Source organism: Salvelinus alpinus, chromosome 3 (assembly GCF_045679555.1).
Source record: "Salvelinus alpinus chromosome 3, SLU_Salpinus.1, whole genome shotgun sequence".
NCBI classification, from domain to species: domain Eukaryota; kingdom Metazoa; phylum Chordata; class Actinopteri; order Salmoniformes; family Salmonidae; genus Salvelinus; species Salvelinus alpinus.
This window is the reverse complement of record NC_092088.1, coordinates 67172019-67193679: the sequence shown is the minus strand read 5'-3', so window position 1 is coordinate 67193679 and position 21661 is coordinate 67172019. Positions and strand designations below refer to the sequence as shown.

Sequence of the window (21661 nt, the reverse complement as noted above, 5' to 3'; positions counted from 1 at the left end):
CCACCACATCCACAACTGTCTGCATCTGATACCTTAAGCATTCCTACAGCTGGGCTCGTGTGTGTGTGTGTGTGTGTGTGTGTGTGTGTGTGTGTGTGTGTGTGTGTGTGTGTGTGTGTGTGTGTGTGTGTGTGTGTGTGTGTGTGTGTGTTGTTAGTAATGTATGTTGTGTGTAAAACCTCCTGTCTGTGTGTATTTCGTTTTCAGGTTGCTACTGAAGGCTGGTATAGACATCAACAGAGCCACTAAGGCTGGGACCTCTCTGCACGAGGCTGCCCTCTATGGCAAGACAGAAGTAGTGCACCTGCTGCTGGACGTAAGACTTAACACTACCATCTGAATCTCCTTACTGGCTGCATCCCAAATGGCACCCTATTCCTTATTTAGTGCACTACTTTCAACAGGCTCTGGACAAAAAATAAGTGCACTACTGTATATGGGGCGGCAGGTAGCCTAGTGGTTACAGCGTTGGATTAGTAAACGGAAGGTTGCAAGATTGAATCCCCGAGCTAACAAGGTAAAAATCTGTCTTTCTGCCCCTGAACAAGGCAGTTAACCCACTGTTCCTAGGCTGTCATTGAAAATAAGAATTTGTTCTTAACTGACTTGCCTAGTAAAATAAAGGTAAAATATATATACAGTGGGCAGAAGAAGTATTTGCAGGTTTTCCTACTTACAAAGCATGTAGAGGTCTGTAATTTTTTATCATAGGTACACTTCAACTGTGAGAGACGGAATCTAAAACAAAAATCCAGAAAATCACATTGTATGATTTTTAAGTAATTAATTTGCATTTTATTGCATGACATAAGTATTTGATACATCAGAAAAGCAGAACATAATATTTGGTACAGAAACCTTTGTTTGCAATTACAGAGATCATATGTTTCCTGTAGTTCTTGACCAGGTTTGCACACACTGCAGCAGGGATTTTGGCCCACTCCTCCATACAGACCTTCTCCAGATCCTTCAGGTTTCGGGGCTGTCGCTGGGCAATACGGACTTTCAGCTCCCTCCAAAGATTTTCTATAGGGTTCAGGTCTGGAGACTGGCTAGGCCACTCCAGGACCTTGAGATGCTTCTTACGGAGCCACTCCTCAGTTGCCCTGGCTGTGTGTTTCAGGTCGTTGTCATGCTGGAAGACCCAGCCACGACCCATCTTCAAAGCTCTTACTGAGGGAAGGAGGTTGTTGGCCAAGATCTCGCGATACATGGCCCCATCCATCCTCCCCTCAATACGGTGCAGTCGTCCTGTCCCCTTTGCAGAAAAACATCCCCAAAGAATGATGTTTCCACCTCCATGCTTCACGGTTGGGATGGTGTTCTTGGGGTTGTACTCATCCTTCTTCATCCTCCAAACACGGCGAGTGGAGTTTAGACCAAAAAGCTCTATTTTTGTCTCATCAGACCACATGACCTTCTCCCATTCCTCCTCTGGATCATCCAGATGGTCATTGGCAAACTTCAGACGGGCCTGGACATGCGCTGGCTTGAGCAGGGGGACCTTGCGTGCGCTGCAGGATTTTAATCCATGACGGCGTAGTGTGTTACTAATGGTTTTCTTTGAGACTGTGGTCCCAGCTCTCTTCAGGTCATTGACCAGGTCCTGCCGTGTAGTTCTGGGCTGATCCCTCACCTTCCTCATGATCATTGATGCCCCACGAGGTGAGATCGTGCATGGAGCCCCAGACCGAGGGTGATTGACCGTCATCTTAAACTTCTTCCATTTTCTAATAATTGCGCCAACAGTTGTTGCCTTCTCACCAAGCTGCTTGTCTATTGTCCTGTAGCCCATCCCAGCCTTGTGCAGATCTACAATTTTATCCCTGATGTCCTAACACAGCTCTCTGGTCTTGGCCATTGTGGAGAGGTTGGAGTCTGTTTGATTGAGTGTGTGGACATGTGTCTTTTATACAGGTAACGAGTTCAAACAGGTGCAGTTAATACAGGTAATGAGTGGAGAACAGGAGGGCTTCTTAAAGAAAAACTAACAGGTCTGTGAGAGCCGGAATTCTTACTGGTTGGTAGGTGATCAAATACTTATGTCATGCAATAAAATGCAAATTAATTACTTAAAAATCATACAATGTGATTTTCTGGATTTTTGTTTTAGATTCCGTCTCTCACAGTTGAAGTGTACCTATGATAAAAAATTACAGACCTCTACATGCTTTATAAGTAGGAAAACCTGCAAAATCGGCAGTGTATCAAATACTTGTTCTCCCCACTGTATATAGGGAATAGGGTGCCATCCACTGAGGTATCTGCTGAAAAAGCATAAGACTGGATGCGGTTTCTGTCTTATCCAAACATGACACGGACAAAGGAGTTAAGGAATAATGTGAGCTATTTTCAGTCATAAAACTGACGATTGTTTCTTTTTTATTTAAGTATTGATGATGGGTGTACTGTTGCTTCATGCGTTGTATGTGTGTGCTTACCGTTGCCAGACAGTAGTGCTTGTCAAGCGGGAGCAAAGGGCACTGTGTCCCGGTGTTGTTGCTGTGTAGTTGCTGTTCATGCCCTCCCCATTGACTAATAGACTGTATGTATGTATCAAGGTGGCATCTAGATGGTTATCAATATTAGTTATTTCTTGTGTAGACTGCTTTCCTATTTGAAATAAATTCATATGAGAGAAAAAAATTGGCATGTTAGCTACCTCTGGCGACATGACCGTGATACCCAGTAGGAAGGCAGGCACAACACCGGTGCATTGGTCGCCTCTATCCACTCATAGTGCAGCCCAATCAGCCACGCAAAATGGTCTTGAATGGCAACAAATCTGCCCAATTAGCTGATTCGCTTTCCATACACCCACTCCTTTCGACACACCCACTCACCCATACTCCAGTCGCCATATTGTGCTGCAGCTACCCATCATTTTTAGGGAGTGTGTGCATGCTGTGTCTTGGAGACTAACGATGTGTGTGTGTGTGTGTGTGTGTGTGTGTGTGTGTGTGTGTGTGTGTGTGTGTGTGTGTGTGTGTGTGTGTGTGTGTGTGTGTGTCCGCCCATGCAGGCTGGTATTGATGTAAACCTATGTAACACGTACAACCAGACAGCTCTGGACAACGTTAACCAGTTCACCACCTCATCAGCCAGCAAGGACATCAAGATACTATTACGAGGTGAGATAGATAGGCCTCCTCTCCTACATATTACTCTCTTGGATTTCTGGACCTACCACTCCACTGTATATTTCCCAGGGTGGTGGATTGTTTCCTATGCATTCTCCAGTTCATGCTTTTAGACATTTTCCCCCTGGGAGTATTGCTTTGTTCTGATTTGGTCTATAATATGTCATTCCTCTCTCTCTCTCGGTCTTTCTTTCTGTCTCTCGCTGTCTCCGTCTCTCTCTAACATCTATCTCTCTTTCTTTCTCTCGTTCTCTCTCTAGAAGCGTTAGGGTCTCTCCAGGTGAGAGCGGTGAAGGACTACTGGAACCTTCATGACCCTACAGCCCTCAACCTCCGAGCAGGAGACCTCATTATGGTACACTAGCGTGCATCTGTGTTCGTACCTAAAAGTAAACAATCACATTTGTTCCTGCCCTGGAGGCTGAGCTGCTTTCAGAACTAGATTGAATGAGGAGAACTACTGTCTTGAGGTAGCTGCATTGTGAGGGGGAAATCTGTGTACTTGTGAGTTTGTTTCTAGAGGTTTGTGGTTATGGTGTGAGATATTTTAAAGTGTCTGACGGTAATTTGGTGTGCCCTACTGTTAAGCGTGTAAGTCTGTACATTGTGGACGTTTTGTTTGTGGAGTGAGGTGTGGAGTTTTGTGGTAATTTGGTGTACTCTTAAGTTGTCAACGGGTTGTTTGTAATTATGGTGTGAGGTATGCTGCTCTGTTGGCAGTATGTCTAGGGTTAATTGACTACACTGTGTAAGAAGTTAGAGTAGAGTTGGAGGTTGTTCTGAGGTACCTAGCAGGCAAAGACACGCTCCTGTCAGTCTGTCATTAGTTAGTGCATTCCATAGCTTGAGATATTCCCATTTGCAAGCTATGTGTGTGTGTCATACCTTCAGTGTGCTAGCTACACTGTCTGATATTTGTTTTTGGCCCCTCTGGGTATTTGTTAAGACACGCTCAGAAATTGTTTGTGTATGTGTTCGCTCAGAAAGTGTGTGTGTTAGCTCTTCCATTGTAGTGTTCCCTGGGGCATGTCTTCCATAGATCCACTCAGCTGGCCTGGCACACATACACAGTGAGGATGCTGTGTACTGTACCCTGTCCTGTGCCAACCCTGTCTGCCCTAGCCCTCTCTAACCCTGTACACACACACAAAAGCTTGCACACATGCACACACACCCTGCCCTCATTGGAATGTTAATAAGTCCATTTCCGTTACTCATAGAGATAGATTTGGCGTAGAATACTAGATATTATGCATATATGTTGGGTTTCATGTGTACAGCACAAGCAGGGTTGTATTCACTCAACAAACAGAAGAAAACAGACTGAAACGGGGAGGGACTACCTGAACTTGTCAATAAGAAACTCTTGTTATCGTTCTAAAACTGTTTGCTACTGTGTGCACTAATGACTACGACCTAGACTTCAATGTAACAGCTCTCACATCCGGTGGTGCGACCATTCTGTGGGTAGAAGTTGACCAATAACCACTTATAATCAACACACATTCACACAAATAGCACAGCTATAATGCTGAATGATGAATGGTTGATTTCAGGTGTTGGAGCAGCACATGGACGGGAGGTGGAAAGGTTATATCCATGACAACCAGAGAGGAACGGACCGGGTTGGATACTTCCCTCCGTCTGTAGTGGAGGTCATCAGCAGGAGAGCAGGTATATACACACACACACACATAAATCACACATGCCGAAGCGTACACACCAGACACTCACGTGCATGCATGCAGCCACAAACACATACCTTCACATTTACAGTGGCAAGAAAAGTATGTGAACCCTTTGGAAGTATCTGGATTTCTGAATATATTGGTCATCAAATTTGATCTGATCTTCGTCTAAGTCACAACAATAGACAAACAAAGTGTGCTTAAACTAAATTATTGTATTTTTCTTGACTATATTGAATACATCATTTAAACATTCATAGGTTGGAAAAAGTATTTGAACCCCTAGGCCTGACTCCAAAAGCTAATTGGAGTCAGGAGTCAGCTAACCTGGTGTCCAATCAATGACACAAGATTAGAGATGTTGGTTAGAGCTGAAGTTTGCAAAAGTGCACCTGGATGTTCCACAGCGCTACTGGCAAAATATTCTGTGGACAGATGAAACTACAGTTGAGTTGTTTGGAAGGAACACACAATACTATGTGTGGAGAAAAAAATGCACAGCACACCAACATCAGAACCTCATCCCAACTGTAAAGTAGGTGGAGGGAGCATCATGGTTTGGGGCTGCTTTGCTGCCTCAGGGCCTGGACAGCTTGCTGTCATCGACGGAAAAATGAATTCCCAAGTTTATCAAGACATTTTGCAGGAGAATGTTAGGCTATCTGTCCACCAATTGAAGCTCAACAGAAGTTGTGTGATGCAACAAGACAACAACCCAAAATACAGAAGTAAATCAACAACAGAATGGATTCAACAGAAGAAAATACACCTTCTGGGGTGGCCCAGTCAGAGTCCTGACCTCAACCCGATTGACATGATGTGGCATGACCTCAAGAGATCAGTTCACACCAGACATCCCAAGAATATTGCTGAACTGAAAGTTTTGTAAAGAGGAATGGTCCAAAATTCCTCCTGACCGTTGTGCAGGTCTGATCCACAACTACAGAAAACATTTGGTTGATGTTATTGCTGCCAATGGAGGGTCAACCAGTTATTACATCCAAGTGTTCACATACTTTTTCCACCCTGCGCTGTGAATGTTTACCCGGTGTGTTCAACAAAGACCTGAAAACGTATAATTATTGTGTGTTATTAGTTTAAGCAGACTGTGTTTGTCTATTGTTTTGACCTAGATGAAGATCAGATAAAATTTTGGACCAATTTATGCAAAAATCCAGGTATTTCCAAAGGGTTCACATACTTTTTCTTGCCACTGTAGCTTGGTTCAACAATAGAATACCACACCAACTATACAGCTGTAAATACCCATCGGTATACCAAACAGCAGCCCTAACTGAGCTAGAGGTCCTGAAATAAACTCTCAAATAACATACACACACACACGGAGGCACACACACAAACTCACACACACCGTTTAATCAGATTAGCAGGGCCAGATTGGGAAGTGTCAGCTCAGTTCTAAACCCCCGAGACTGCGTTAGAAGTGTGAGTGCACAAGTTTGTGTGTGTGAAGGGAAATCCCAGTTGAAAGCTCAGTTGAGTCGTTGACAGGTCCTTGCTATGAGAGCAAACTTATCAGAGGCGAAGTCAGAAATGTGCGTGTGTTCGCCTTTGAGTGTGTGTGTGTGTGTGTGTGTGTGTGTGTGTGTGTGTGTGTGTGTGTGTGTGTGTGTGTGTGTGTGATATGTCAGCATCCCACTGCTTTCGTGGACACACACACACTGAGAGCCTAGTAAGCCTCCCTCAGCATTAGTGCTGATATGAAAGCCCTCTATGGGAATGAAAGGTCCTGCTGAACCACTTTGCTACCACCATTTTGTCACATTCATTCACTAGCTATTACATAAGGAGCTTGGAGATTCATACATATATTTAGCTGCCTTGGCGGTTTTATGAATCTGTAAGGATAGAATGCAGGATACATATCCTCGGTGTGTACTAGTTGCAAACACACACACCTCCTCCATCCTTTAATTTAGCCAGTGTTATTCAAAGTCGGGGTACCCCTAGTGGTATCCAAACTAGTGGTATCCTTAGTGAGGTCGCGGGGGAATTGCTGTGCGTTCGACAAAATTATTGTACGAGACAATATACAAACTTTTTTTTTAAAGATAATTTGAAAAATACTATTTTATTGAGTAAATGTACTTACTGTTTTATTTTCATGTTGATAAGAGAGATAAAAATGTAATGACTTGTAAAAATGTAAACGTGCCGCTTTTAAGGTTGTCATTAGATTTGGGGTGTGTTGGGGTCACCAGAAATTCTGGTGGATAAAATGGCATCCCCACAGAAACAATTTGAATACCACCGCTTTAAGCTCTGTGGTTGTGTTTTGCTTCTGGTCTGCAGGGGGTACTCTCTCACGTCAGGTCTCATTGCCAAGCCAACGGCAGCAGCACTTCCTGTCCAGAGCTCCTCCCACCAGTATTGGCTCCACCCCCCAGACTGATGACTCCTACACCTTGTACTACGACCACGCAGGTACACACAAGCATGCACACACCCACACGCCAGTGTTAATTCCATCAACAATAACTATGACAAAAAATGCTATTCAACGACCAATTTTTCCTGAGTAAATCTATGATGATCATGAGAAGAGATGCCCTGGGAAAACCACTAACTATTACAAATTACTTTTCATTTTAGTCACCGAAAATGTGACGAGACAATAATTACACGTGAGACTAATGGGCATTTAATTTGACATGAAGCTCCTTTTCATCTGTTTTGCCCAATCATTGAATGCAATCCTCTCATTGGCAGAATTGACATCTAATTTGATTGAGCTGATAGGCGCGGCTCTCCCACACAGCTCCCAGGCGTTCTCTTCAGTCACCCCTAAATCTTTTGAACTGATGCAAAGCCAGGATACTTGACTTGTAACTAACCTCAACTATAAACAATCATGTTTACTCTCTATCTTACTTTCATGTAGGACATTTTTGCTTTGATCACTTCAGAAGCTCTACTTTCCTACGAGCACTGTTATTCATTCAGATGCGGTTTCTCGCCGTCCACAAACGCGAGTTGCGGTTGCTTTTTTCCTATGGGAAAAACAAATGCTATTTGTTGGATATTAGGAGTACAGTAATACATACTTCTGGCATTTCTTGAAAGATCAAATTATCCCCTTTTCAAGGAAACCACTGTTATTTACCCCCATGACAGTTATGATGGGGATAAAATCTGAGCTGTAAATTGTTTAACCTGTAGCCAAGGCTTTATAGTATATGGTTAATTATGGCTGGCATTGGTTACAATCTGCCACAATACCAATGTTGCCAGCTAAGGTATACAAGGGGATAGGAGGCCTAGTTGGACAAGGCTATCTGAATGTGCACATCGTGGAAGTTAGACATAGCCTAAATGTTAATTATTTAATCGAAAGAAATCACTGACCATGAATTTACTAAATTGGCTGTGACTAAGGGAGTGGAAGCTATTATGTGCATGTTGGAAGTTAAGTTAGAGGTTTGTGTGAAATCTACAATGCTTAAAATAAGACAGAAATTACTGACTAAAACTAGACTAAAATTGTCCAGAGTTTTAGTCAACTGATAATAACTAAAACTAAGAAGGGTGAAATGGGACTAAGACTAAAAGGTATTTTAATCATAAAGACTAAAACTAAATCTAAAATAGGTGACAGTTATTTCCAGATGTTCTCGACCTCTCCATCCACTAAGTCAATTTTGTGGAAACAAAGTGGCCTATTGTTTCCATTGGGGCCCTGACAACCCCCCAATACCCCCACCCCCTACTCCATACCCGCCTTAGCCCCGCTGAGAGTCACCCTGGAGTCCTCTGACCCTGCTCTCCCCCATGGCCCCCAATCCCCAGCACACCTCCACCAGCCCTGGCTTACAGTATGTGTTTTTGTTAGGTACCTGTACACCTGGCAGTCTCCTTTCAGCCCCAGCTAGTCCAGCTAGCCCCAGTGAGGACATATGGGTCCTCAGGAACTCTCACACTGGTAAGAGTGTGTGTACCCAGCTACCCAATTACCCAGACTACCCCGTGCCCCTCTGTTTACCCACTCTGCTAGATGTACCACCCTCTCCCCCTCATAAAGTCCAAATTAATGCCTCCATCCCCACCTAAAGACCCATGCTGCTGACCTGTTTCCCTCCAAGTGTCCTGTCCAAGTGTCCAGTCCAAGTGTCCATTCCCAGCTGATTCCCTGATCTTGACCCAATCTTGTACTGTACACTTCTCCACTGATCCTCTCTTTCTGTCTTCCTTTCTCTCCCTCCCTGACGAGGGGTGACAGTGCCCATGGAAGCAAACTTTGCCACAATGTTATACTCCCTCCCTCTCTCATCCCCCCTCCTCATTCTCCCTCTAGCAGGAGACAGGAACAGTGTTGGCAGTGCAGGCAGCAGTGCAGGTAGTGTGGGCAGCAGTCGTAGTGCTGGCAGCGGGCAGAGCTCCGAGAACAGCTTTGGACAGAACGGGTCACACACTCGCCAAACCGCAGCCACATTGGGTTCCTACATGGCCAAGGTGAGCACAGTGACCTGGCAATTATTTTTTAAATGTTATAGATATCACTAGCTGAAGTAAAGGTTACACTTGGTTGCAGGAAAAACATATTATTAACAGTCATATGGACCACAAAGAGCTGAACAAGTTCTTCCTCTTTCTGTGTGTAGCTGGCTCCCTCTGCTGGTGAATCAGAACAGCAGTTTCGCTCAGTAGGACCAGTCCACAACAAACAACCTGATGGATCTACAGGTTAGTTACACTACTGTGCACCAGGGTTAGGGTCAATTCCATTTCAATTCCGGAAGTACACTGAAATTCCAAATCTCTTGAATACTTTTCAATTAGCAACATTTGGAATTAGAATTGGCATTTGATTTACTTTCTGAATTGTAATGGAATTGACCACAACCCTACTTTACACTACTTACCCTTCTGCTCTACCCTCCTCTCATCTCTTCCCTTTCCCTTCAACTCTTTCTCTATTTATACTCAGCATTTGCCCATGCCAACCCCACAGACATTTTGTCTGTAATTTTCAGTAGATACAGTATATTCTGTATGCCTTTTTGTCTGTTAAACTAGCTGTATTCAGTCTACGAGGTCAGACGATCCACCTTCTAGCCCAGGCCAGGCCTATAGTAGCTAGCTATAGCCACAGGGCAGTGGGGAAATGAGAAAGAAATACAGTGCTTACCCCTCTACATCAACAATTCATAAACCAGCTTTCTACACAGCCGATAAACACAGAAACTTACCTCTCCACAAACCAATATAGACAATGGATCTCCTCATCATAAACCAATAAAATACATGAGGAGATTTCAGCTCCAGCTCACCTCACTGCAAAACATAAAAGACAGAGGTTGAGTCCCAAATGGCATTGCCCATAGGTCTCTGGTCAAAAGTAGTGCACTATATAGGAAATAGGTTACCATTTGGGACACAGACAGAAGCTCAGCTCTCTACAGAAGCAATAAAAAGAGACACAGTGAGTCTTTGGTCTCGCATCTGTGGGTTCGCGATAGGACAAGAGGAAAGAGAGAGACAGGTATTCTGTCAGCTTATGGTGTTCTGCTGAGTAAGGCCTGAACAAACCGCTATCAGCTGCTCCTGACATGGAAGGGAGGAGGAAGGGATGGGGAGAGAGACCACAACAGAAAGACTTCAACAGGACAGAGAGAGGGAGTGGTTAAGAGAGAAAGGGGAGGAGACAGACAGAGAAAGACAATAACAAAACATAGTCTGTGTGTGAGAGAGAGTCAGAGTAGAGAGTCAGAGTAGAGGGAGACATTGGAGATGGGTTGAAAGAGAAGAAAGAGAATAACAGAAGCCAGATGAGAGAGAGATGTTTATGACTCAGTTTCACAGAGGCAGAGAGATGCGGTGCAAAAAGACAGGAGCTCCACCACTTTCCTTGTTCCTGAGGGGTAAGACTTACTACTCCTGGCTATTCCTTGTTATTATCTGCAATCTCTTCAGCTATTAATTACTCTTATTTTAGTGTGATTATAATTTTACTGGAGACGTTTACCATTGTGTGTTGTTTGACCTAAACAACCTGGAGAAACAGGAAAAAACAACCTCAAATGTAGTCTGTCAGAGAGCCAGGGTGAAAAGGTTTCATCTCTATTTTCAGGCTAAATGTAGCAAGTTAGAAGATAAGGTTATTTTGGCAGGTTGGCGTTTATTGGGATGAGTCTTGTCCTGGAGGCAGAACCGAGCGATATCCGCTAGATGGGACAGCTTTTAAAGTAAAAATTGGCTATATTGTATGAAAACAAAAATCGCTTTTTGGTCTTAATTTAAGGTTAGGGTTAAGCATTAGGGTTAGCAGTGTGGTTAGGGTTAGTTTTCAAATTAGATTTTGTGGCTGTGCCAGCTCGTGACAACTCTGCAGAGCTGCCTCCAAAAGATGGAATGACGAAAAATGCTAACTTTCATTATTGTAACTAAATACATGGGGTCCATACTTGCAAACATTATTCAAAGTTTGAGATGCACGTGATACAACGCTACATGTTAGCCTGTCTGGCTCATTTAGCCCTATGCTGTAACAAATTCCTCATCAGCCTATCAAAGATCTTAGACTTTATATCCACCAACCAATGGCATTTCTTAAAATAGGTCAATTTGGTCACCAGAGGGATATTTTAAACCTCCACATTCAAGGTTTACTTGGTCTAAAAAGTTTAGTCCCAATATTGCCAGATGCATTCTTGACTAGGCTACTAGCGTTAGACACAATTCGAAAGGCATGTTCTCGCATATATGACAAAAGTCGCACCTTTTTGCTTAACACACATCCATGTGCTTTTACTGGAAAAACATAAAGGAGGTCTACACAACATTTAAGTTACTCAAATAACTGTCATGTACCACTAATATCATCGCTACTGGATGGCGTATGCCGCTAAGGTGATTGACTGTATCTTCGGGGTACAGTAACATGCTGAGTAGACCGGGAACGCGCCATCGAAGGCATATTGATTTTGTCCATCCACACCAGATGTGGGTTCGAGGCCCCTTCGCGTCAAGCTTGTTTATTAAGGAAAAAACTGTTCACTGCTGGTCCTTGATGCTCGATTCAAATAACGCATATGTGACGAAGTGGATTAATTTAATATGCATATAAAACGTTTTACATGTAAGTGTAGCCTACATAAGAAATTAAGTGGTGTTTTTAGTCTAACAATAACGTTACACTATGTTATTATATACGGTATGTTCGGCCTTGGTAGAATACAAATTAATCATTAAGTTATTGCGAGACATTTATTCAGCTTTGATCTAAACTTTATTAAAGACCAGCATTCTGAGAAGTGACAGAGTATCGCTCTGGTGGTAGGTATCGGTCTACAAGAGGGACTCCAAGAAGCTCCTCATTAAATATAATTATATACAAGGTTTTGGCTGCACTTCCCTTCTCAACAAACTATGAAAATAAATGTAATTCTACATTTCAAAGGATAAAGCTATATCTCACCGGGGATTCAAACTTACGGCAACAAATACCATGCGCCAGGCTCGCTACACTGTGAGTTATTGGTCCAGTAGAAATGTGTGTGTTGGTGCCATTTGACAAGTCTTCTATCGTGTCCATCTACGTCAACATTTGTAATTGGCTGATGCAGAATTTGTTACCTGACATAATCACTGCCACCTGGCCAGGTTAGCATTGTGCTAAATGTGACAGGTTATGTAATGGGAACAGCTATGTAGGGTTTTATCACGTGCAACTACGTCGACGATTTGATTTGTTAGATGCATATTAAATGGAGAAAAAGTTTGATCTGAAACTTTTTTCTAATGTTCTTAAGTATGGACCCATAGAGTTTTGTTTACTAAAGTGTGTTTTGTTTGTTTACTTCTTCACCTGAGCATTTTTTTCTGCTGTTCTGCGGTGAATATGTATTTATTCCGGGTTTTTGTAGTGAGACTGCTGGATAATTAGGATACACATTTCTGATCAGCAGTGTTGTTGTGCCATTGAGCCCCATAATGCATTTCTCTTTACAGTACTGTAATATATCATTCCAGTAGCTAACTGTGTAACATTGATGTAAGTTTACAGCAACATTTGTAGTGTGGGTATGGTCATGACTATGTGTAAGACTGGCACAGACAGGGTCCTATTCAGTCAGCTCTGCACTGTAGTCCTTTCATTCAAGCGTCATGTTCTGTTTTCAGAACCGGTAGATGTGATACATGAGGGTTGTGTGCTGTTCAGGCAGCATTCTTATAAACCGATAAAGGTGTGATACACTGTACTCTGTGTGATCGCTGTGTTCCACTTCACTGCTACACTACTCAGCTTAGGCCTAGCTTCCAGATACAGTGTATACCTATGGTATTGATATGTCCATACAAGCTGTGTGTGCTGAATGTATGCCCTGTATTCTAGCTCTCCCTGTTTCCAGCTTTTTCAGTCTCTCTCGCTCTCTCACTGTTGCGCTCTCTCTATGTCTCTGTTTTTGTCAGCCTTGTGAGTAGAAGCATGAGTGTGTTTTGGATGTAGGTGTTGATGGTTGATGAGGTGTGTACAGACACAAACACATGGGCCTCTCTCTCCCTCTATACCCTCTGGGCCAAATACCTCTCACTCAGGTGCTTTCTTCACCTCTGGAGGGGGGATGGGGCCCTGACATGTTTGGAATGAAGGAGAGAGAGAAGGGAGGGAGGGAGGAGAGAGGTTGGGATCAAAACCATTGCCCCAGGTGAGAGAGACAGAGAGAGACAGAGAGGAATGGTGAAGATGCATTCTTCAGTGAGCTGCAGTAATCTGTTGACTGACCCTACAGATCTACAAGATAATACAGCTTTACCTCAGTCCTTCATTCAGCTTGCTGTTACAGTAGGCTGTTAGTGATACACCGCTGAGTATACAAAACATTAAGAACATCTGCTTTTTCCTTGACATAGACTGACCAGGTGAATCCAGGTGAAAGCTATGATCCCTTATTGATGTCACTTGTTAAATCCACTTCAATCAGTGCAGATGAAGGGGAGGAGACAGGTTAAAGAAGGATTTTTAAGCCTTGAGACAATTGAGACATGGATTGTGTATGTGTGCCATTCAGACGACTTGAGGCTGTTCTGTAACTCAATATTAGGAAAGTGTTCCTAATGTTTGGTGTACTCAATGTATATGCCATTTTAGCAGACACTGTTATCCAAAGGGACAAAGTAATGCGTGCATACATTTTTTACATATGGGTGGTCCCAGGTATCAAACCCACTATCCAGGTGTTGCCATGCTCTACCAACTTATCTGTGACCTCTGTGCATTGATTTAAAATCAAATCAAATGTTATTTGTCACATACACATGGTTAGCAGATGTTAATGCGAGTGTAGCGAAATGCTTGTGCTTCTAGTTCCGACAATGCAGTAATAACCAACGAGTAATTTAACCTATCAATTTCACAACAACTACCTTATACACACAAGTGTAAAGAAATGAAGAATATGTACATAAAAATATATGAATGATGGTACAGAACGGCATAGGCAAGATGCAGTAGATGGTATCGAGTACAGTATATACATATGAGATGAGTAATGTAGGGTATGTAAACATATAAAAGTGGCATTGTTTAAAGTGGCCAGTGATACATGTATTACCTCAAGATGGCAAGATGCAGTAGATGGTATAGAGTACAGTATATACATATGATATGAGTAATGTAGTGTATGTAAACATTATATGAAGTGCCATTGTTTAAAGTGGCTAGTGATACATTTTTGCATACATTTTCCATTGTTAAAGTGGCTGGAGTTGAGTCAGTATGTTGGCAGCAGCCACTCAATGTTAGTGGTGGCTGTTTAACAGTCTGATGGCCTTGAGATAGAAGCTGTTTTTCAGTCTCTCGGTCCCTGCTTTGATGCACCTGTACTGACCTCGCCTTCTGGATGATAGCGGGGTGAACAGGCAGTGGCTCGGGTGGTTGTTGTCCTTGATGATCTTTATGGCCTTCCTGTGACATCGGGTGGTGTAGGTGTCCTGATTTTGGTGATTTTTGAATCTTTCCCTATCTCCCTGTCTATCTCTCTCTTTCCCAGGTGGTCCGCGTCATCAGGTCAGCGGTGGTACTCGGTCAGGGGAGCAGGGTGGCTTCCTGCGTCCAGATCAGCTCCTGGAGGGCAGGGTGAGTTGAATATGGTGTGTGTGTGTGTGTGTCACAGGAGGCTGCTGAGGGGAGTGGTATGGAATGGTATCAAACACATGGAAACCATTTGATTTGATTTGAGTGCAATTACCATTCCATTTATTCCGTTCCAGCCAATACTAAGAGCCCGTCCTCCCCAATTAAGGTACCACCAACCTCATGTGGTTTGGTTGTGCATGTGTGATAACCTTCTGTTCTCTATCTATAGGACTCTGAGGCCATCTACCAATGGCTGTGTGAGTTCCAGCTGGAGAGCTACACTGCTAACTTCCTTACAACAGGATACGATGTGCCTACTATCAGTAGGATGACCCCAGAGGTCAGACACTGGATTGTATTACCCCATTCACACATTTATTGATTAATAACACATTTACCTCTTTTTAGGTCAACAAAATTAACGAGCATGGATTAATGTGTTCTGTAGTCAGTTTTATCATTGACAGCCTAGTCGTGGGGCTTTCTAACCTGGTGTGTGTCTCTCCAGGACCTGACAGCTATCGGTGTGACCAAGCCAGGCCACCGTAAGAAAATCTCCATGGAGATAGGTAACCTAAACATCCCAGAATGGCTACCTGACTACATCCCTGTAAGAGACTTTCACATTACCTTTGCACTCTGCACACAGTTATGGCTGATAACAACAGGCCTTTGATAGACTGCACATTTCTCTCTCTCTCTATGTCATTAATAATAATTAGTTCTTTGTGTTTCATGTACAGCTTTACAATCAGCAGTAACTGTGTTTTGTCGTACAACCATTGGACAAGAAGCACACCCTCTGTCCCTCTGTCTTTCTCTCTCTCTGTCCCTCTGTCTTTCTCTCTCTGTCTCACTCTCACTCTATTGAATAAATGCTGTTTCTTTGTTTCCCTCTCCATCTCTCTCTCATTCCCTCTGTCAGTCTGAACTGTCAGAGTGGTTGAGTGCAATTGGTCTCCCTCACTACCAGAAAAGACTGTGTGAGAACGGTTATGACACCATCAGCATCGTCAAGGATATCACATGGGAAGACTTATCAGAGATAGGAATCACTAAACTGGGTAAGGGATTTTCACACGCACGGGGACACACACTGCAGATGCACAGATGCACTGACACTAAGCAAGGTCATCTGTCTGTGAGAAGGGTGTGTGAGAGCTCTTGGACACATTCCCCCTCACCAATATAACAGCCTTGGTGTCGACAACCAATGATTTACCCTTTTAACCACTTTTTATCATCATTATTTTTCATTGTTCTTTTTCTACAATTTCTGTTGAATTTATTTTGTCTCTCTCTCTCTCTCCCAGGTCATCAGAAGAAGCTGATGTTAGCCGTGAAGCGTTTATGCGACCTGCATCGTTCTCGTCACCATGCCATTGGCTCCGGCACGCTACGGTGTAGTAAACCCCTCGCGGCTCTGGAGCTGGTGGCTATCGAGCCCCCCGAGCCCCCTGCCGACTGCTGCCCCCCATCCCCCCACACTCCCAGGACACCCCTCCTTTCCTTTCAGGACAGCGAGCTGAGCACAGAGCTTCAAAACGCCATGATGGGCAGGGCAGGAGGAGGAGGGGTGGGGATAGGGGGGTTTGGGATGGGTGTGAGAGGTGTGGTGAGGGGTGTGGTGTCGCCGATGTCACTCAGCCAGGAGAGCATTGGAACGCGCTCCCGCGGATCTGGGAATTCTGGGAATTTTTCGGGATATTCCCAAGAGCATCACCAACAGACTCTGGCATCGGCTGGAGCGTACAGTCGCTCGGACGAGAGCCTGGGGGGAGTGGGAGGAAGGTGGGCGAGACAGGAGGGAGGAGGGAGTCCAGAGAGAGACAGGCAGAGACCCACAGAGTTGTGGTCAGACCAGCTGCGCCAGCCCCCCATCACCCCTCCTCTCACCCCCAGCAAGATGCCCCGCTTCGCCTACCCAGCCGGGCCCAGTAAACCCAAACCCTGCCAGTCCCCTGCCCACGCCCACCGCCCCTCCTTCTCTCCCCAGGCCTCCCACACACAGAGGACCTTCAGTTACCTCCACACCCAGGGAGGAGGTACCGATCTGGGCCAGCGTGGTCTACCCAAGCCCCATGCTGGAGCTGTCCCCCTCCCAGGACTAGAGGCCCTTAAGGGCCCTAAGAAACGCACCCAGAGTCTGACCCACTATTCCCTGTCAGATGGAGAACCGGAAGACGACGAGTTATCGGCGCAGGAATCCGTTCCCCCGGTGACCATGCCCTCGTATGCCACACTAGGGCGCAAACCAGGCCGCGGTCAATCCTCCGCAGTCCAACGCCACATCAGCCGGAGCCACACATTCGCTGTGCGCTCTCGCCACAAAGGCCCGCCCCCACCGCCACCTAGGAGGTTGAGCTCAGTGAGTGGCAGCCAGGCCAACGAATCAGGAGGAGCGGCAGTAGTGTCAGTGGAGGTGGAGGTGCCAGGGGTGGAGACTGAGAGTGCAGGCAGTGTGAGGAGCATCGCAGCCAGGCTACAGGGGTCCGGGCCCAGGGGCAGTCCCCCTAAGGGGGTAGAGTTATCCTCCCCACGCACCCCCACCCTCGCCTCCCACAAACCTGTACCCGCTCTGGGGCTGGAAGGCCTGAGGAGGATGGGGAGCGAGCGGAGGGATAGAGATGGAGGGATAGAGAGAATCCAAGAAGAGGAGGGGGAGAGAGGGAGGAAGAGTGGTTCAGTATTGGAAAGCTCTACGTCGCTTCAGAGGAGCTCCAGTGAGAATCTCCCCTTCGCAGAGGAGGGCAACCTCACCATCAAACAGCGGCCCAGGTTGGGAGCAGGTTGCCAGGCAGAGCCTGAAATCCAACCCCAGGCTTCTCTAGAAGACCCAAAGATGCAGCCCCCAAAGTCCCTGGAGGTCCCAGAGTTCAACCTCAAAGAGTCGGACACGGTCAAACGGCGGCGTCAGCCCAAAGACCGGGACACACACACACTGGACGAGATCTTCACCCCCAGCGAAGATGACGCACACACACAGCCCCACACACACAGCCGGTCCAACGGCTTCCACACACACACAAACAGAGACATAAAGAGTGAGGAGGAAGCAGGTGTGGGGTCAGAGCGCAGTTTACAGAGAGTAGGATCGACAGGGAAAGGCCAGAAACCACCTCTGTCCTCCAAACCAACCAGCCCTCCACTCAAACCAGCTGGTCAACAGATACACACAACTACATCTAAACCAGGCAGTCAACCGATACACACAACTACATCTAAACCAGGCAGTCAACAGAAGACAGCAACAACGTCCAAATTAACCACTCCTATACCAGCCAATCAACAAATACACACAACTTCATCAAGACCAGCCAGTCAACAGACACGGGCAACTATCCATATACCAGCCAGCCCACAAAATACACACACAACCAACTCTATACCAATCAATCCACAGAAACTAGTAACAGCAACCAAACCAGCCAGTCCACAGAAAACAATAACATCCAAGCCAGTAAATCACCAGACGCCTGCTACTGTCTCTAGACTTCCCCAGCGCAGCACATCCATAACGTCAGCCCCTACAGCCCGTTCCCCTGGTGTGACTCTCAATGTGGTCCAGAGTGTGGTTTTCACTTCCCCAGCCCAGGCAGCCCCCGTTTCATCCTACCACACCTCAGGGCCTCCAGGCCAGGCAGGGCGAGCAGTAAAGGCCCAGGCTGGTAAGGCCTGCTCGGAGGTACTGGTTCAGAGGAGGCTGGATGAGACCAGCACGTCACTCGAGGAAGCGTTGAAAGATGTAGAGAGGAAACTGGCTCAGGACGACACTAACGGGTAAGACACACACACATGCGGCAGACACATATACACACACACACACTCACTGTGTTAACACTCTCCTCTCTCTATTCCAGTGACAGCGGCACAGTGAAAGCAGCAGGGAATATTCTGGATGAAATCGGCAACATGTTTGGTGACCTCGCTGACCAGCTGGATGCCATGTTGGATTAAATCCTCTTCATTTCACTCAAGGCAAACTGAATAGGATCAGCTGGGTTCAATGGATTGGGTTGAGTTGCCTAGATACCTAGGCTTTGACCCAAATGGCACCCTATTCACTATATAGTGCACTACTTTGGACCAGAGCCCTATGTGCCCTGGTCAAAAGTATTGCACTATATAGGGAATTAGCGAGCCATGCAGAACGGTGCCCTAAACTTGCTTAGACTGATCTGCATGTTTCCAACATCCACTCTCATAGGGTGGATGACAGAAAGTACGAGGGAGCCATAGGGAGAGGGGAGCCGTAGGGTTGAGGAGAGCAGGGAGGCACAATGTGGAGAGCAGATATCTTACACAAACACTTTGTCATCAGAATCTTTTACGCAAGCGCTTACTGAGGGATACACCTTACTGAGGGATACACCTTACTGAGGGATACACCTTACTGAGGGATACACCTTACTGAGGGAAACACCTTACTGAGGGATACACCTTACTGAGGGATACACCTTACTGAGGGATACACCTTACTGAGGGATACACCTTACTGAGGGAAACACCTTACTGAGGGATACACCTTACTGAGGGATACACCTTACTGAGGGATACACCTTACTGAGGGATACACCTTACTGAGGGATACACCTTACTGAGGGATACACCTTACTGAGGGATACACCTTACTGAGGGAAACACCTTACTGAGGGATACACCTTACTGAGGGATACACCTTACTGAGGGATACACCTTACTGAGGGATACACCTTACTGAGGGATACACCTTACTGAGGGATACACCTTACTGAGGGAAACACCTTACTGAGGGATACACCTTACTGAGGGATACACCTTACTGAGGGATACACCTTACTGAGGGATACACCTTACTGAGGGATACACCTTACTGAGGGAAACACCTTACTGAGGGATACACCTTACTGAGGGATACACCTTACTGAGGGAAACACCTTACTGAGGGATACACCTTACTGAGGGATACACCTTACTGAGGGAAACACCTTACTGAGGGAAACACCTTACTGAGGGATACACCTTACTGAGGGAAACACCTTACTGAGGGATACACCTTACTGAGGGAAACACCTTACTGAGGGATACACCTTACTGAGGGATACACCTTACTGAGGGATACACCTTACTGAGGGATACACCTTACTGAGGGATACACCTTACTGAGGGATACACCTGTGGGTTGTGTTGTTGGAATAGCATCAATGAGAGGCACAAACACCAGGACTTATCTAAACTGAAGCACATAACCCTGGATCAATGGTTTTGCTAGGCAGACAGCACAATAACACAGAAAAGTGTACTGTGATTTATGACATCGAGCACTGGTTTATGACAGAGCATGCGTTGCTTTGCTACAGCTTTGCGCTGAGCCAACTAGATTTTACCAACGGGAATAAGGGTCCATTTTTAACATGTATGTATTGTAAGTTGTATTATATTCTCGTCTTAAACTTTACCCAATGTTACGTTAAAAAGTGTGTCAATATTTTTAGCATGAGATAAATCTTTAACGTTCCTGAAAACTGAGAATTTAGTTTACTTTGCATTTGTTTTAACAAAGGGAGCACCTATTTACTTCAATGTTAAGTGTAACTATGGCATTTCAAAAGTACTTTAATTTGTTTCATCTTATGTTATTTAACATGTAATATACTATAGTTTGGTTGATTATTGTTTGAGTTGGGTAAGTATCTATAAGATGACATATCTGAATTAAATTCCATGCACATTTTTTTTTTAATGGTTTACCAAAGTGGAAATCCAGTGTTAGCTCTCCAAAGGCTTCAAAACAACATTTGGGGGTGGGGGGGGGGGGTGTTGCAGTATGTTATCTAAGTTTTGGTCGCATACACAGTTTAGCGGGTGCAGCGAAATACTTATGTTTCTAGCACCTAACAATGCAGACAAATGTTAGACAATTAAAATGTAAGGAGGGGAAAAAGAAAATCAAGAATGGTGGGATGAATCTGATTAACAACCCAAATAGCAGTAATCAACTGTACAGGTGTTTATACTACTGACAAGTACAGTGGCAAGAAAGAGTATGTGAACCCTTTAGAAATACCTGGATTTCTGCATAAATTGGTCATAAAATTTGATCTGAACTTCATCTAGGTCACAACAATAGACAAACAGTCTGCTTAAACTAATAACACAAACAATACTTTTTCACGTCTTTATTGAACACACCGTGTAAACATTCACAGCGCAGGGTGGAAAAAGTATGTGAACCCTTGGATTTAATAACTGGTTGACCCTCCTTTGGCAGCAATAACCTCAACCAAATGTTTTCTGTAGTTGTGGATCAGACCTGCACAACAGTCAGGAGGAATTTTGGACCATTCCTCTTTACAAAACTGTTTCAGTTCAGCAATATTCTTGGGATGTCTGGTGTGAACCGCTTTCTTGAGGTCATGCCACATCATCTCAATCGGGTTGAGGTCAGGACTCTGACTGGGCCACTCCCGAAGGTGTATTTTCTTCTGTTGAATCCATTCTGTTGTTGATTTACTTCTGTATTTTGGGTTGTTGTCCTGTTGCATCACCCAACTTCTGTTGAGCTTCAATTGGCAGTCAGATAGCCTAACATTTTCCTGCAAAATGTCTTGATAAACTAGGGAATTCATTTTTCCGCCGATGATAGCAAGCTGTCCAGGCCCTGAGGCATCAAAGCAGCCACAAACCATGACGCTCCCTCCACCAAACTTTACATAAGGGATGAGGTTTTGATGTTGGTGTGCTGTGCCTTTTTCCTC

General features: G+C 44.9%; 1 protein-coding gene across 3 annotated transcripts in view; it reads left to right on the top strand.

The window, feature by feature from the left end:
• The window catches only part of LOC139571188 (caskin-2-like), a 90225-nt gene extending 70787 nt beyond the window's left edge, over window positions 1–19438 (top strand). Inside the window, exons 8-21 of one of the 3 annotated variants that reach the window (XM_071393804.1) lie at window positions 208–316; window positions 3023–3131; window positions 3401–3495; window positions 4697–4814; window positions 7142–7273; window positions 8679–8768; window positions 9141–9298; window positions 9448–9529; window positions 14839–14924; window positions 15154–15264; window positions 15433–15534; window positions 15850–15988; window positions 16238–18704; window positions 18785–19438. In XM_071393804.1, the coding sequence (XP_071249905.1) occupies window positions 208–316; window positions 3023–3131; window positions 3401–3495; window positions 4697–4814; window positions 7142–7273; window positions 8679–8768; window positions 9141–9298; window positions 9448–9529; window positions 14839–14924; window positions 15154–15264; window positions 15433–15534; window positions 15850–15988; window positions 16238–18704; window positions 18785–18881 (3895 nt within the window). In that variant the 3' untranslated portion in view covers window positions 18882–19438. The remainder of the gene's footprint in view (window positions 1–207; window positions 317–3022; window positions 3132–3400; window positions 3496–4696; window positions 4815–7141; window positions 7274–8678; window positions 8769–9140; window positions 9299–9447; window positions 9530–14838; window positions 14925–15153; window positions 15265–15432; window positions 15535–15849; window positions 15989–16237; window positions 18705–18784) is intronic. The other 2 variants (XM_071393807.1, XM_071393806.1) reach the window with 2 other exon arrangements.
• The last annotated feature ends 2223 nt before the right edge of the window (window positions 19439–21661 follow it).